Here is a 17,939-nt window from a genome sequence, read left to right on the forward strand (position 1 = left end):
CTCATGATATATATATATATATAAATATATATATATATATATATATATATCCATATATGTATATATATATATATATGTATCTATATATGTACATATATATGTATATATATATATGTATATATATATGTATGTATGTATGTGTATTGAAAAAAATATACATTTTCTATACACGGCTGCAATGTATAATACAAGACATGTGATTCTGTATATATGTTGTATGCTTACAATTTTCATCTTTCTTTGTCTCTCTCTCTCTCTCTTTTCCTCTCTCTCTCTGTCTCTCTTTATCTCTCTCTCTCTTCCTCTCTCTCTCTGTCTCTCTTTATCTCTCTCTCTGTCTCTCTTTATCTCTCTCTCTCTTCCTCTCTCTCTGTCTCTCTTTATCTCTCTCTCTCTGTCTCTCTTTATTTCTCTCTCTCTCTCTCTCTTCCTCTCTCTCTGTTTTTTTATCTCTCTCTCTCTCTTTTTCTCTCACTCTCTCTCTATCTATTTCTTTCTTCAGTGCACTTTATTTTGTATATTGATTACATATATCACATGTTATAATGGAAGTGTCGAACGAGTCAAGAACAAAGCAGTTAAAGCGTAAGAAATGAAGAATTTCTAAGCTTTGCTTGTTTTCTTGTAGGAAAATACCACGCCGACAAACATTTATTGGATATTCCAAGGTCGAATAATAAAAAGGATATCTCATGTTTTACATTAAATTCATTTATACCCAAGGTAGGCAAGCGTAAGGAGCGCATTTATTATAATTATGCACGAATGGGAGAGAGTGCCTGCCTTTGTGTCAGTGCTGTTGAAGAAAGGGTTCAAATTGTGTATTCGTATTTCCTTGTACGACTTGAGGAATATTTTCTTCCCGTGGCGACATTTGCTGTTGCTGCTGCTGCCATCTCTGTTGTTGTTGCTGTTGTTGCTGTTGTTGCTGTTGCTGCTGTTGCTGTTGCTGTTGCTGTTGCTGTTGCTGTTGCTGTTGCTGTTGCTGTTGCTGTTGCTGTTGCTGACGTAACTGTTGTTGCAGCTGTTGTTGACGTAATTGTTGCTGCTGCACATGTTGGTGCACCTCCTGTTGTTGTTGTCGCAATTGCTGATGCTGATGCTTCAATTGCTGTTGCTGCTGTTGCAATTGTTGCTGACGTAGCTGCTTCTGCTGCTGTTGGCGCAATTGTTGCTGTTGCTGCTGCTGTTGCTGTTGTTGTTGTTGTTGTTGTTGTTGTTGTTGTTGTTGTTGTTGTTGTTGTTGTTGTTGTTGTTGCGGTTGTTGTTTACGTTGCTCTAAGCCAGCAGCCAAATAAGAGAATACACAGAGTACCGCATAACAGATTTGATCTGCCTGTGAATGAGAATATATATAAATATACGTATATTAAGTCACGATTTTGTAACGAGATATCATTACGATAAATCATACAGGGAGGTCAATATAAAACTGTGCAATTAAGTACAACGTAAAAGATAAAATTTAAACAATATATTACGTAAAAAAGGTAAATAAGGATTGTGAGACTTACGTTAAATTTGCAAAACGAAAGGAATCATCGTAAATAAAGCTTCATGCAGTGTCTTTATCGGATAAAGGTTCAAGATGAACCTCTGACGAGAGTTCGGCAACGGCAAACGCAATTGAAAATATCCGATGCATACAGTGTATCATCTCGTTGGCCTGTCAGGTGATAGAAGTCAACGTGATTACAGAAAAAAGAAAATAAAAAAACTAAAAGTGTTTATACATTATACATAATATAAATTAAAGTACTATATAATAAAATTAAATCCATGTGTAATATAGCTATCTGTATGAATTTGTTATTTTCATGGAACAAAACGAATAATGTTGAAAACAATATCGCGTGAAAATAAGCAGATATTAGGATATCATTCTTTTGTTTCACTCACCATTTGCGACCTATATTTACGTTGGATTACTTGTCTAGTTTTAGGATCTGAAAGATAATACATAGAACATGATATAGACTTTTGATGTGTTTTCTATATTCGCCACTGACTACTTACTGAATTCTTCCAGAACAAAGATTCCATCCTTTTGGGTAAAGCACTTGCGGATATGATCGAGTCTTACAAAAAACTGAAAATAATAGAACGTGGACGCATTAACGAATGTGAACTAGACGATAATGTGTTTCTACGCTTCCATGCAGTACTGTTTAACTACATCTACAGAACTACGTAATGAAAAGAGGATACCGATCACAGCTCTTCGAAGAAGCATGTATAAGGGACTTGGTGCTTGTTGGAATCATTTGTTAAATGTATCCCGCAGCCGATCAACGAGTCTCGTGGTATACGTCTGCATTTTGCAAAATAAATAAAGAAAGAGATCATCGTTCGTAAGATAGTTACAAAATTATTATTAAATTATTAGTTACGTGATAATCATCTCGTTTCTTATAAGATTGATTTTCAAACGGTGGTCTCTTTTTTTATGCATTCTTGTAGCAACATTTGTAGAGAAGACATGACGATGACCGCGTGAAGCTTTAAGGAAGTTTAAGGAAATTCATGCGAGATATGCATGTGCAATTTTTATTTATTTATTTATATATCGCGAAATACAAAAACACGAAGACGGCAAAGCAAAGCAATCCGTAACATCATGCATCATTATATCTCGATATGAATATATTATTATACGAATGTTCATCTAAAGTTTAATGAGATCAATGTTGATATCATTCAAAGACTTTCAAATCATTTCATGCGAATTTTCTCAAACATTAAACATTATATTCAGACTCTCATGATCCATGATTTGTGTACCAATAAAGATGGAACATAATGAGATAAGAGAGAAATTTTCATTCATAAATCACGAAAGTCTCGATCGAATCGTAAAAGCGTTATAAAATTTTTCTTTCTTAAAAAAGAAAAAAAAGAAATAAAAAAGAGACAAGAGACGATTGACAGATCAAAGATAATGGAAGTGGCAAAAGCGAAGCTTACTAAGCGCATCATGCATAATTTTTTTTTCTTTCTTTCTTTCTTTTTTTTTATAATTGCAACGACACGACGATGTAAATATAGCAACATATCGCGAAACACCAGCAACAATGGCAGTGGCAGTGGTTAACGTTTAATCAGCGGCAGGCAACTCTGGAGATGGCCTAAACTTATCGTATGTTATCAACCGCTTAGCGTCGGATAGTCTGGTAAATGTGCAATCGCATCATCTAGATATAGATATAAATATATATGTATATATATATAGCAGTGGAAGGGATACCTCGATAATGATGCACAATCATGATTAGATATATTTAAGTGCTATGTGTGAGATAGTCAAATGTGTTAGTAGTAGGAATAAATAGTATTCATTATTCGTGTGCTCGATAGAAGAAATTTGAAGAGAGGAGAAACATCACGTAGCAGTGCCATGCTAAAGGTCATCTCATGGTGTATATATGTGTTTATGATTATGGTTATGGTAACAGGAATAGTGACATTGCAGTGGTCTTCATTAACAAAAATTTATCGCTTACGAGTCCGAATAAGGCTTTGATTTAATTTTTAAAGTTATTAAGTTAGACTGGACTTAATTTTGGGATAGCGATATATAGCACGACACAATTGCTCTACTGCGTGATCGGCGCTATCGGAATAGCCTGTTAAATCAAGGTAACCGCCGAACGGATTTCCGTCTTACGGTAGCCTTTTGACGTATATCAAAACCGGGTGACATTATGTCCTTTTTTTTAATTTGTAACATTGATTTCTTTTTCAAGGACAAATTTGAAATTTGCTCTTTGAATATTTGCAATACCATGGGATCCTTTACAAAGTTCAACTATTCATTGTCTTCAGATTCGTTGACATGATGAAATCATAAACAATTTAAGTTAATCATTTCAAGATGCCTCCCGGTTTTGTGCGCCGTTTATTTAATTGAGAACAGTATTTGTTAGGCACTACAGGTGTTACTACACGATTCGCTACTATGTCGGCACATACTTTATCTACGGCCGTACTCCGAAATGAACATTTTTGTGTATACATACGAGTATACATCATAATCATATAAAGCGAATCGACTGAAGGTAAGATTTGTATCAATTTCTAACATTGATCTGCTGACGTTTATCTTACGATTACCCGAATCCCAATTGGGGATAATCGATGTTTTTGCTGCTGTTACAAAATGGATTTAAAAAATCTTTTAAAAGTCGAATAAGTCACTCGATTACAGGAAGGGTATATCTCGATTTATCTGACAACCTAAACGTTCGTTTTTGCCATTTCCAGTAACATTGCGTTCAAATAGTATTAAATAATATTAAATATGTTACAAATTTCAACAATATTCATCGAATTAATTTTTGATAATAACAACACTGATAATCGTGGTGCATAAAAAATAATAAACTTGACGATATTTCTTTATGATGCACGTATGTATACGTGTGCTTATAAACTACACACATATATACCTATCGCAATAATGTAGTATCGCAGTAACAACGGACAGTACCAAGCATCGATCGACGGTGAGAGAACAGTAAGATAGACAGAGCAGATCAGTCGTTTCAAATGCAATTCAAGAATGTGTGGTAAATATATATATATATATATAGTATGTATATATATGTATGTAATAGTAAAAAACGATTATAAGTAACGGTAAAATAAATAAGCATTTCCGGAACACGGCCAACACTGAGTATAATTAAATATTGGATTTATAACAAATAATGATTTGTTGATCAATACCTCGAAATCCTGCTTGCCCAGCCGCAGGGCATTGTCGATGGACGGGACACGAAACAGAAAACAGAAATACAAAAAATTAAATTTCGTAGACAATAATATCCACTATGTAAAGAGAGACAGGGCTGCACGGTAACATAATACAGCTATTTACCTATCGACGTGGCCAATTAATATTTAATAAACGATTAATATTTCATTGTTCAAGGACCATCTCAAAAGTTCCCCAAGCTGAGAAAAGTCTATCTCGTTTAGAAAAAAAAAATAAGATATAGAATGATCGTTTCTTTCTTTTTTCCTATTATTTTCTTTCACGTTTATATAATTAATATTCGACAGACTTTTCTCCAGTGTGACCACGACAGACAAAAAAAACTTTAAGACTTGAAAAATCTTTACGCAGCATCCAACATTCATATACAAGTCATAATGTAATAGTATATATATATATGTATATATATAAAAATAGTACTTTCAAACGATCCGTATTTCCTAGTCCCTTAACTCCTATAAACGTAACGTAAATATATAATAAGTGTGTGTAGATAATTATTATAATACAGATAAAAAGAGTCTGCAGCTGCACATCGAGCTCCATGCAAGAAAACATTGATAAATGCTTTCAACAAAATATTGCCCAAAACAAAATTACCGATAAAAAATCAGAGCAATGTCATAAATGCCCTGCCACGAGTGTGTACATTTCTTTTAAATACTATTTCTTTTTTTTTAAACCATATTTTTTGTTCGAGATCATGAACCCCTCTCCCTTCACAAAACACTTCTCGTTCAAATTACGCAATCATTCTCATTCAATGCCTCTATCGCTCTTACTCTTGCAGTCGCTTCAACATTCTTGTACTCAGTTGCTCTTGCAAAAGTAGCTTTCCTGTATCGTATTATACCCTCTTCCCTCCGTCCTTCTCACCCCATCCCATCCAGTCTCGACCCGCCCTAATTCGTTTGATCCGAAAAGATACTCTTATACCGCCAAATTTCATGAGTTCATCATACATAAGACTGTTAAAATACGTACAGATACAAATTAAGCAGATCGTGGTGGCTAGCGATGGGAGATAATATTGAGTGGTCCTTGCATCAATGCAGTAACAAAAAAACACAGAGAAAGAGAGAGAGTATTCAATAATCGAGACAATACGAAGAGTAAAAGAGGTAGTGGCTGAGCGACGGCTATGCTCTTTGATTTTGCATTTACTTCGGTTCAACGATTCTTTCTTCAAACTTAATCTTATTTCTCTTTCTTTTCTTTTCTTTTCTTTTCTTTTCTTTTCTCGTTTTTTTTTCCTTTACATTATCCATTGTATTTAAAATATTTGATTATCTTAAGTTTTCGAACGTTGAACCGAAGCAAAGAAACATACTTGAAAAAGTATTACTCAACTTATATACAATCGTCGAACAATGATACCTTTGTTTTAAGTATTAACATTAGAGGAAACAGTAACATTGCAATAGAAGAAGGCAAAAGAAATGAGGGAAAGAAAAAACGAAATAAGATAGATAAATAGATAGATAGAAAGATAGATTTATTAAAAGAGAGAGAGAGAGAGAGAGAGAGAGAGAGAGAGAGAGAGAGAGAAAGAGAGAGAAATAGAAAGAGGAAAGAGAGGTCGTTTACGAGTACCTATGAAGACAGAAGAAATAGGAAAATGAAGTTGTCAAATATGACATACAAGAAAGAATAGGACGATGTACAAAGGAAATTATTAGTACAACTGGTAAAGTTGAAGTTTTCATTCTTCTTGCACCCTCGAAAATACGTAAAATGTGTAATGCGAACGTATAACGGGCAAGGATGGTGGACTGGTCGTACCTTGCTATTTGCGAAGAGAAGACCAACACCTTCCATGCAAACCTGAAGAAGTCCACCCTCTCCTGTACGCATGTCTTGAACTGGAAATTCACCTCCCAGCTCGATACCGATGTTTCCTCCTCTTCCACGAGCAGCGGCTTTTTCCATAGCATCTTTTATACAGTAGTAAAGGTCTTTGCACTGGAAAAGGTGTTATGAATAAACTCTCTTAATTACTTTCTCAAAATGAAAAGTTATTATCAATATATATATATAGAAATTATTCTTTTGTTTTTCTTTAAAGTTACCTTCTTTGTATAATATTTATGAAATTGTGTTTGACCACCGTTTCGTCTCCATAAACAAAGGACCTTGTTTTTCGGACTGTAGGTCATGTTTACCAATCGTTCATACCACCAACGTTCAACGATAACTCCGTTTACCGATCTCAACACAAGACCGTCGTGACGAACTTCGAGGAATCTTAAATCACCATCAGCATCGACCCCAGCATGAACGGTGAAGGATTGACGATGCATTTGTCGAGACGTCAATGGCTTTAGATCGATATCGTTTCCATGCTGAAAAAATGTATTTATGTAATGGATATCTCTTTCTGAAAAGTACGAATTTAATAGATTTTATGAAAGGAACGTACGAGGTTGTTTATCTGATCGAGAAGCTGATTAAGCTCCTGACTGTAAATCAAACCGATGTGACTCTTTCCTAGTAATCTCCGTACTTTACGTTTCACCTCGTTTTTATCAACGTTTAGCATTACCAAGATCGCAGTGAGATTGTGCAAAAGGGAGCATAACAATCGATCCTCGTCGTGTTCCAACCGACGTCTTTCGCTATCGCTCAAACTCTTATATCTAAATAAACGAATATTATTTAATTTCTGTTATCTTTATTGATTTATAAAATTTTGGATAACGATCATCACCTTTCCATCATTTCTCCTGCACCCTGATCCATGCCCAACATATCTCGTTCTTGCGATACAGCGTCTAGGAAAGCATCCTCCCAGAATTGCATTTGGTCCCAAAGATTGGATCTTTCTTTACCCAAAAGACCTAATCGAAATATAGATTATAACTATAGATTATAAATAATTTATCAAATATTTTTCTAATCACATACCTTCAAAGAGATAAGTTCGTGCTGTTTCAGGACTAGACATTGGTGTCGTAGATATTAAATTTCCACCATGGTATCTAAAGCCTGTACTCAAAGATGATTTACTGGACCAAACGCTACCAGTACGTTGTTTTCCTTGACGCGGAAACTGGAAACAGAAGATCAAATAACGTGGACACGTGGATATGGAATTACTCGTTCACCTTACTTTACCAATAAAAGATTACTAATCATTAATTTAAACTAATATTACGAAGTTTTCATACGCATAGATAATGTCTACAATTAAGTAATTACTTAATTGAAGGATAATGTAAATGTCTTGCTAGTTAAGAGAAATAGTGAGATAGGAGAGATAGATAAATGGAAAAGTAATTTGCATAGTTAGATCCGTAAGTTCGCCTTGAACTCTTCAATTTCATGTTGTGATAATATCTTATTAGAAATAACACTCATCAGAAATAGAGAAAATTAAATGGACTAATTTAATTCAAAAAGAAAATTTAACTCAAGGTGGAATAAATGCATGAAGCAGCTAAAAGTAGAACTAAATTATTAACTACCACTGTAATTATTTTTTTTTAATCAAACTACTTTTGAGACTCATTCTCATGAATTCATCTTAAACAAAAATCGAAAATTTTGAGAAGAAGAATCTACGAGATCCATCTAAATTTGATGTTGATGATAAATTGTGGAGTATAATATCTACTTGACTAATGCAACTAATTCAATAAGAAATTTACATTGCCTTGTTCAACCTCGCTATCAGACACAGTGCTTCGGAAAGAAGCTTGATGTGCTTGCCGAAAAGCAGGATTAGTGATAATGCTACCTCCGTCAGTGGATAAAGCTTCGCTGCTTCCTGTTCCACCTCCCCGCCCACTCTAAAAAACATATCACGTTTATAAATAATGTAAATATACATTAGAAAGTTTGCCTGCCTATAAAAAATTCATTTTCGAATGAACTGATTAGCTAACGTCAATAGAATTAACTTATAACAAATGCGCAATTAATATCTCTTTTATTCGAATAATACGAATCTTACGGTATCTAAAGACGCGTGGATCAAATGCTTCGCATTTGAGAAAATATATGTCAACATTAATGATTTATTTCACACGACATATATCGAAGAGAGGAGTTGTTTTATATTATCACGCTATATAAAAATAAAGATAGTTTCAATATCTTTCTTGTACCTCAGAATCGAATGACGTCAGTTTGCACAAAAACTTTTTTTTTTTCGTGAACATATCCAAAAACATGTCCGTTGTTGATTGCCCAACGTCACTCGTTTGTTGTCCGTGGGTGAATTCAAGTTGAACCTGAGGTGGTATTTCTGTAAACAAAAGAGACAAGTAGAGGCATCATATATATATATGTATGTATCAGCACCTCTGATTGTCCTCCTGTTATCCGATCGTATACCTTGCGTTTGAGAACTTCTTAATCTTTGTGATATATCTGGAAGTTCACCTTGATTCGGAGATTGTGGAGACTTCAAATTTTCCTTGCTACCAAATGGGCTCGATGCCTGAATAATAGATGAGTAATTATTAATTATTTATTATTTATTAATCATTAATTAAAAATTATTTACGCCATACTCTATTGATTAATGTAATATTATTTTTATTTTACAAACCTGTGATAACAGTGAACTATCGAAACCTCCTTCCGATAGATCCTTACTCCAATAATGAGTATGAGCTATCTCCATCAATTGGAAAACCGAAGCCATTCCACCCAATCCGAAATTACTATAAGTATGAGCGAGACCATGAACCACTGCTTGAAGGCACTTTAGCATTCCCTTATATACTGGTTTGGAGATACACTGAAAAATAATAATTATCGTATAATAAAAATAGAAGCACACGGAATATAAATTTAAGTCGAACATGTAATACAACTCACCACATCGTCAATATGATCATCGGGACTAATTTTTCTATTGAGCCCTTTGTTGAGCTTTGTAACAACCAAGTCTCGATAGCTTTCATCTTCCATAAGTTTCTTCAATCTATTCAATTTGAGCCAACCGACGCCTTCACCAGCCAGAACTTGTGTTACCACCTAATACCAAAATAATACCAAAATAAAACAAGTCCAAAAGAATTGTATTTAAGATTAAAAAACTATTATTAAGATGTACTTACATCCGTTAAGAATGCTTGATTGTCGCTGTTTGTACTAGATCGTTCTGCATTTTGCATTCTTTGCATCTCTTCTTGATTAGCTTTCATCGAAGAATGCTTTATTAACGATGAACGCTCAACGAGACCTGTTTTTCCTGAAACTGAACATTAAATTACTTTCATCATTATTGAATTTTTATTTTTGTTTTTCTTTTTTCATTTATAACTTGTATTTAATCGTATTAACCTTTAGGAAAGGGTCCAAACGATGTACTAGTTTTCTCCTTTGATCTTTGTGCAAGATTCCGATTAGAACTATTTCTGTTACCTATAAAAATATGTACAAAGTAATATGAAAATGTTTCCGACCTTAGTGATTATGACAAAATAAACGTACCAAATAAATCACTGAACATACTGCTCGTTTGAGCAGCGATACCGTTTAAATCGCTACTAATATTGCTAAAGAAATCACGCCCGATGTCTCTACGTCCGGAACGAGTATCCGAGGCAACCAATTGAGTACTGGATGATTCCCTTCTTTGAGTTATACCAGAAGATGGTGGAGTATGAGGTGGTGAAGATTGTTGCGACTCTCCAATACTCTGAAGTAACAATAAAAACAAAATTGAAATGACTGCTCTTCCTAATCTAATATTACTTTTTAGATACCTTGAGCAAACCCTTTTTCGTTGCGACTTCCTTAGCACTCTTTGTTAAATCACCAAATGTACTTTTACCCATGTACGTTAAGTCGTCCAAAGTGTTTTTGCTGACACCTGCAGCAGTCTTGCTAGCTTCGATAGCTGTTTTTGATGCCTCCTGAACGGATTTGGTAGCTTCGCCTACAGCCTTCTTCGTTTGTTGTGTCAACTGCAAACGAATTCTACATTATTTTCTATATGAAATTTAATTGAAAAATTATTTTGTATAATCAGGTTACGAAAAAACCTGTTCTAATGGCGCGAATAAACTGTCTTCGCCTGCTTCAGTTATCTTCTCCTTTGCTTGATGCTTTAACTAGAAAAAAAGGTTTTTAGAAAGAAATATTTTTATAATTTAGGCAATGATATAAATGATATTAATACTTTATCCATATGCGCAAGAAGTCCATCTTGACTACTTTGTCTAGTCGTTTCTCGTACAAGATCCTTTGCTTGAGTCGCAATTTGTTCAAACAACGAACCCTGTGATCCTTGTCTCAAAACACCATTTCCTGGCATACCAGCATTGTTCTTTTGTCCATCCTGTGTACTCGATTGCTGACGAAATGCCGTAAGAGTTTCATTATCCATACTACCACTAAGCTGTCGTGTTAGAAGTGGACTCGTGCTAGATCCAAAGCTGGATGTTCGCGCCAAAACATTCCCAACGCTTGGTTGTCTCTGAAGACTCGTTCCACTGGGCATCACCTTTAACATTAGGTAGGTAAAATTTGTTACCTTGATGTATCCCTTTTGTCTTTACTCGTCTTTGCAGCAAGCTTTCATTCAAGATATCGCACGCAATATTGTGCATACATCAAATTAATTCTAAAAGTTGATTGATCTCAGTGGACAATGTTCTCTACCAATAATACAAATCATTGATTATATCTTTATTAAAGACTAAAAAGATAGAGACTGCATACTGTGTAGAATTTTTTTGTCAATATTATAACAATTTTTAATTGACAAAATGTATGTATAAATTGAAAATAAGAATTTACGTAGAATATTTTTTATTTGATAGGAAAGAAAAAAATATGAAGGAAAAATGACATACATAAAATCATATTGTACTTAGCTACGATAGGAAAAATACGTAGATATACGTAAGTTAAACGAATAAACCCAAGTAGTATCATATAAACTGTAAGAAAAAAATACAGTTTCATGCCAAGTGATGTTTTTCGAACACGATGACATTCGCCCAAGCCAGTGAAATTGAAAATGATACCAGATGTGCATGCATTCATATAATGACATCGAGACAAGACGGTATCTTTTGAAAAGATAAATGCAGGACAGAAATCCGATGCACGCATATAGAATGACTCACAGGAACCATATATCTAGTGACGCGTGAAGTCCTGTGAGGGGTGGTAGTGCGTTCAGTGTCGTTGAGCAAGGAGTTACCTAATGACCCCATGCCCACTCCAAACTGGCCTATTGAACTTTGTGCGCTCAGGATTGTGCGTGGAGTTATTGTTGATGCAGAGTCTGACTCAAAACTACCACCTTCCTCTTTATCCTATGATCAAGTAATTCATTAGCACAAAAAGCATGTAACATACAAAATTTAGATGAACGTTTAATTAGTATGAGATATGTAATGACACTGGCCTAGTTTTGCGAATTGTTTTTTCATCGATAGTGATTGTTAATGATTGTGTATTGAACTTTTTAAAGGGATACGCGTCACGTTTTAAGCAATAGAAAATAGCAGAAGAATGAGAAAATTTTCTAAAAAAGCTTGTTTGAAAAACGACATAGTGTGATATGCGCACGACAAGGAACATTGTGATAAAGCCCATCGTTCTCTTTTGACGTAATCATTTCGGTTGTTTCTAATTTATTATTATACGTATAATAGAAAACATTTCACATTACGATAAACCATTCCATCTTTTTTCCACTTACATTGGTAGATTGTGATGTTTCGAGAGCATTAGGATTCAACTCCAATTCGGAGTCTCTGTTGAAACTCGGACTGCTGAGATCGCTATGACTGGAGGATGTACTTGGTGGACTTTCAGGACGTGCCGGTGATTCTTCTTCTACGCCAGGATATTGCAATGAACTTGGTGGATTATAAATATTCTTTGGGTCAATCGAAAGTGCCATTTGTTGAGGTTGACTGACTTGAGGACAATTATAGCCTGTAGAAAAGGTAATATAAATGAGAAATGAACGAAAAATATCCACAAAGATGCAAAGAAATCTTTTCTCACTTGGTGATAAATCCGACGATGCCATTTCCGAAACGAAATCACTGAGAGAAGAATAAGAAGAGCTCGTGCTTTCTGCTCCTTCTGAATCCGAACCACTCTCGTCAGTCGGCTGACTCTCTAACTCCTTCAGCGCATTTAAGGCGTTTGCCAAAGAGCTAGAGTTATCCCAAACTTTGAAATGTATTGGCTCAAGATTCGCAGCGTACCATTTTGACTTATCACCGATTTGCGCCGGATCAAAGACACCGGTTTGTACTCTCAAAAAAGCAACGTTACTAGGTGTAAGCGACCACTCGGCGAGAAATTCAACAGCTTGTGTGCGCGCAAATTTGTTCAGAAACTGACTTGCTCTTGGTCTCGAACGGAGGAAAGAATTTATTTGAAATGCAACTACGGGTCTTGGATAGAGCCTCAGCGTGCGTGTGTGCTCAGTAAAGTTGGCCAAAAGATTTTGGGAGTTGAAGAAGCGGACCATAGCCACTCGTGTTGCAATATCGACTGAATCAACGTCGTTACCGTAGATAAAGGGGTTAAATGGTGGAGCTGTAATCGAAGTTGTTGATGTTCCACTGCCTGTTGTGGTCCCAGATCCAGGTACTGGCGATGATGATGAAGGAGAAGGCGTACCGCTTCCTCCAGATGCTGAAGCTGATACCATCGCAGCTGTTAACGAAGGACGACGTAACTGTGATGCGTTGCCACCCAATGGGCTTTGTTGACCGTGACCATGTTGATAATCAACGCTCGGTCTGTGCCTCATTGTCGACACGCTAAAAGATATAAAGTTCGTTTTGAATAGACAATTCTCGTATTTACTTTGTAAACTTTAAAGCTTCACCTTAAATTCTGAGAATGTTGAGATGCTGAACTTTCTCTTCTGCTTGGAGATTGAGAGGACAATCGTGATGACCAAGTATCTGATGGTATAGCTTGCGAAGCGGACATACTACCCATTGTCTAAAAGTGATAAAACATCAAAATATATAATCATTAGCAAATGAAAAAAGCGAAGTAATTCATCTACAAAATCTATGATTGCAAGCGTGTCTTAAATCAGACATAATCAAATGTATTAAATGATCTATTGAAAGAATAAATCAGCTATATGGGTGGCACTAATAGGATTATTGCAAAAAAAATTGTTGCATCGATAATATCAAATCCTCCGGTAAAGGAAATGCGACGTTCACGCAATGCATACGCAGTTTTCAAATTAAAAGAATCACTACAACACTGCAACAGATTCCGCTTACTGTTAACTACTGTAAAATAAATATTATATAAAGAATAAAAAACTAAAAAAAATAGAATATTTACACCAGAGCCAACTTGATCCATTAGTTGCATTGCCTGCGGAAACGAATGGAGTAATAATTATTAGATGATGGATGGGATTAGTTGTGCGTATGATATTAGAAAGGACATCAAAATGATTTTAAAATATATATCCAAGAATATTGAACCATTGAACTAACCTGTTTCAGGTGGTTCTTTAGTATGGTACCTTCCGGTTCAGGCAAGGGTGGTAATTGATCCGCCGAACCAGGAGGTGCAGTTACTTTATTGCTATCGAGATCCACCAGCCAGACATCATCCGGCATTTTGAAATTTTTCTTATACATTAAAAAAGAGGCAGGTATTCCGATGATATATGGCGTTGGAGCCAGTAGTAGTTGTTCCGCGCAGCTCATGCAGGTTGGTAACAATGGTATTGCAGGGAACATGTATTCTAAGGGATAGATCATTGTGACAAATGCCATCACCGACATCGACAAAGCATTATAATCTCGTGATTGTAATACGATCTGAAACGAGAGTATTTCAAAGATCGTATTCAAATTATATTATAAGATCAACAAAATCGATTGTAATCAATAACGATAATAATTACCTTATTTTCTAATAAAATGAGAGTGAGAACTTTCAAACATATTTCAACGCCAAGAAGTTCGAGAGGCAAATGTAGAGGAAAATCAACTAAAGAAAATCTTGTGTGATCAGGTAAAGCAAAACAGAGTGAAGGCTGTATAATTGATGATACTATTTCGATTTCTACACGCGTTTTCGTTGGCACTGGCACTGGACTGCTCAGCAATCTCAGGATCCAGGTTTCGATCTCCCGTATATCGTGTAACACGATGGACGGAGTCCCTTCCAAAACTTGACCACTAAGAACACTCCACACTGAATCTCTGAAGATAGAAAAAAGAAAATAAACTATACTTATAATACTATACTATATAATTGAAACTATTGTTTCAATGTTATAATTCAAAGCCGATAAACAGTACCTATTAGTTTGCCTCGAAGCTCCTACTTTTTGAGGAGTCGAATTATCGTTGCATGCATCAATGATTTTCTTCAAAACGAAAAGACATTCTCGGAACATCGAAAAGAATGGATGATGAGAAATGATACAAAGTGATGTTAAAGAATGATTTCGAATCCTCTGAAAAAAAAAATAAATATATATATATATCTGTTAATGATCGAAAAATAGATTAGAAAATGAACAACTAACCTGCCGCCTTCGAGAAGCTCGTGGTGAAGGAGAATGACTACCACCACTTTCACTGTCACCACTTGGTGCTGTAACACCCAATCTCGGTGCGTAAGGCGCATGGGACGTGTCAGAGTCTCTTCTGCTACTGGAGCAATCTTTTTCAGAATCACTAGGACCCACCGCGCTGCTTCTATAGTCGCTATAAATAACAGCTCGAGATACAATCTTATTATTGTGCTAATCAAAATCCTATCACCATGGCAAAGAAGGATAAAGCACTTAAGAAACAATAGGATGTGACGTTTCACCTAGAAAATGCAGAATCTGTACTTTTTTCCATACTCTTTCTCCAACTCTCCCTTCTAAAAGTGGTGTTGTATTTGTCTCTTCTCATTGAAATACCACCACGTGCATTTGTTCCAGCCCTTTCTATAGGTCGATAGAAATTAACGCAAATGCCATATCGTGTTTTTCCTAAAAAAAAGAAAAAAAAATAGGTAAATTAGATAATATGTATATTAAACAAATAAAATATGTATGTAAAAATATGTACGATTAGATAATTGAAAAGAAAAATGTTTTTCATTTCTAGGAATCTCACCTGAGTCCTTATCCGTGAGGGTGAAAGTGAAAGACGTAGCTTCTCGTAAGGCTGTGCGTTTAGGTCCCACGCTGCTGCAACCTTCTGGTTGACAAAAATACACCATATCCAGAGGTAAAGGAAAATCTTTGTGATCCTCCACCGGATATCTGCGCAACAATTCTGGAACCTAATAATTATAGAAAAACAAGTTATATAAACTTTATCATTTGTTTTCTCATCTTTTTTTCTTTCGGATATTAACACGTACGTATGTATGTATATGCATATATAATATACCTGCACAGGCTGACGAGAGATCGGAGCCGATCTGGCTCCCACGATAGCAAGATAGTCCACCAAACGTGGACAAAGTTGCTTCTTTTGTATATCCATGGTTGCCATTTGATGCTCTGTCACCGTTTTATACAATATATGCAAAAGATTTCTGCCGATGGTTTCTCTTCGACCTCACTTCCTACTGCGATCATGGCTATTTCATTCTTTGATCTTGTGATATCAGCCTGTAACTGAAAGTCTAAATCAGCTTTTTAAAAAGCTCTATGAACATACTTCCCAGCCCTAAATAATTATATCATCTCACAGAGACGTCAAAATCGATATATACGATTTTTTTAATTTCATTGATCCTTGTACAATGATTCTCTCATCAAAGAATCTAGTAAAAGGATTATCATTTTCAGATCTTTTCCAGAATTATCATTTTCAGATCTTTTCCAGAATTATCATTTTCAGATCTTTTCTAGAATTATCATTTTCAGATCGACTAACGATTACGAACGCTGTTAATTGACCGTGACACTATTCGTCATCCTCCACTTTCGTATTAAGTTATTGATTTCTCGCGTCGCAAGGGCAACACCGTGGCGCATCCGCGCGTTCACCGTCTTTGCCTAGTTCATACTGCTCGCTTTTTTCTAAGCAGTATCACCACCACCTCTTTCTCCTCCTCCTTTACAATCACCACCACCACCGCCACCATCAGCACCACTAGCAGAAGCAAGACAAAAAATAGGTCGAGGGGATCCTTGAAACGTTTCACTGAAGGATACCCTCAAAATATAAAAATTCTTTAAAATAGCCTATGATACCAATGCAATCGATTAATTGATTAAATTAAATAAAAATTGACGAAGAATAAATTAAATAAATAGAATAAAGAACATAAAAGATTAACACAATTATCAAAATATCAGATTATTTTTAAATGTCGTAATCAGGGTCTAAATTTAAAGAGGAACAAGGACTGAAGTTCGCTAGAGGCGCTCTTTGAATTATCGATTGATCATTATCTATATTGATCTTTCATTTATACATTTAACAAACCAAAAAAAAATAGACTAATGAATGAACATATCGATATATGATGAAGTCATCCTAGATTTTTTCTAGAATGTCCAAATATACGATGTACATCAACGTAAAATTACCTGTTAATCAGAGAATACTTCTTACTGTTCGCCTTGTGATAACCACATGTCGGAAGAAAGAAAAGGAGAGGGATACTTCCCGTCAAGTTTCCTGCTAACGAGGAACAGGAAAATTTTCGAAGCTAACCGAACTAACGGACTAGCTAAAACGACTAACGATATCGCTTAGCACTGATAGCACACTCGCTATTTCTTCTTCCAGGCAGGCGCGAACGTGCAGGAGCGGATCGAGCGAGCGAGCGCCTTCGCCAAACAATTGTACAAACAAACGATCATTTTCTTTTTCTTTTTCATCTGTGACAACTACACTAAGTCCAACCTAAATTTCCTTCATGATCGTCTTACCTATTATTATTCGTGTTAGATGTAGTGTTTAAGATGTTCGACCGATGCGCGCAGTTAACACGCGCTAACCATCGACTGGACTCGTGGGACCACTCGAGCTAGCTAACTCTACCAGTAGAATCGATCAATAACGCCCTCGAATCGACAAGGGTCTGGCTTACCTTGCATCCAGCTCCTCTTTTCTCTCTCTCTCTCTCTCTTTCTCTCCCCTCTCTCATTCGTTTATTACCTCTTCCTCAGTTTGACGTTCACGTTTAATTTTTACTGTTAAAATTACTCTTTTCGCTGCTTACTGATACGCTTAACAAT

At 35.6% G+C, this 17,939-nt stretch overlaps 1 protein-coding gene across 1 annotated transcript; it reads right to left on the minus strand.

The window, feature by feature from the left end:
• Positions 1-396: 396 nt before the first annotated feature.
• LOC124947936 (MAP kinase-activating death domain protein) lies at positions 397-16,850 on the minus strand. Its single transcript, XM_047490763.1, has 32 exons — positions 16,135-16,850; positions 15,856-16,024; positions 15,563-15,728; positions 15,273-15,453; positions 15,043-15,200; positions 14,643-14,943; positions 14,227-14,556; positions 14,069-14,101; positions 13,590-13,708; positions 12,752-13,521; positions 12,441-12,679; positions 11,860-12,051; positions 10,908-11,231; positions 10,771-10,839; positions 10,492-10,692; positions 10,217-10,424; positions 10,067-10,147; positions 9,841-9,980; positions 9,599-9,757; positions 9,327-9,518; positions 9,110-9,215; positions 8,881-9,020; positions 8,422-8,562; positions 7,679-7,823; positions 7,482-7,611; positions 7,194-7,410; positions 6,844-7,116; positions 6,557-6,736; positions 4,726-4,734; positions 2,017-2,089; positions 1,900-1,946; positions 397-1,336 (listed from the first exon to the last, which is right to left on the minus strand). The coding sequence occupies exons 1-32, from the start codon at positions 16,237-16,239 to the stop codon at positions 791-793; spliced, it is 6,144 nt and encodes a 2,047-aa protein (XP_047346719.1). The 5' UTR covers positions 16,240-16,850; the 3' UTR covers positions 397-790.
• Positions 16,851-17,939: the final 1,089 nt, after the last annotated feature.

This window comes from Vespa velutina, chromosome 3 (genome assembly GCF_912470025.1).
Source record: "Vespa velutina chromosome 3, iVesVel2.1, whole genome shotgun sequence".
Classification (NCBI taxonomy): Eukaryota; Metazoa; Arthropoda; class Insecta; order Hymenoptera; family Vespidae; genus Vespa; species Vespa velutina.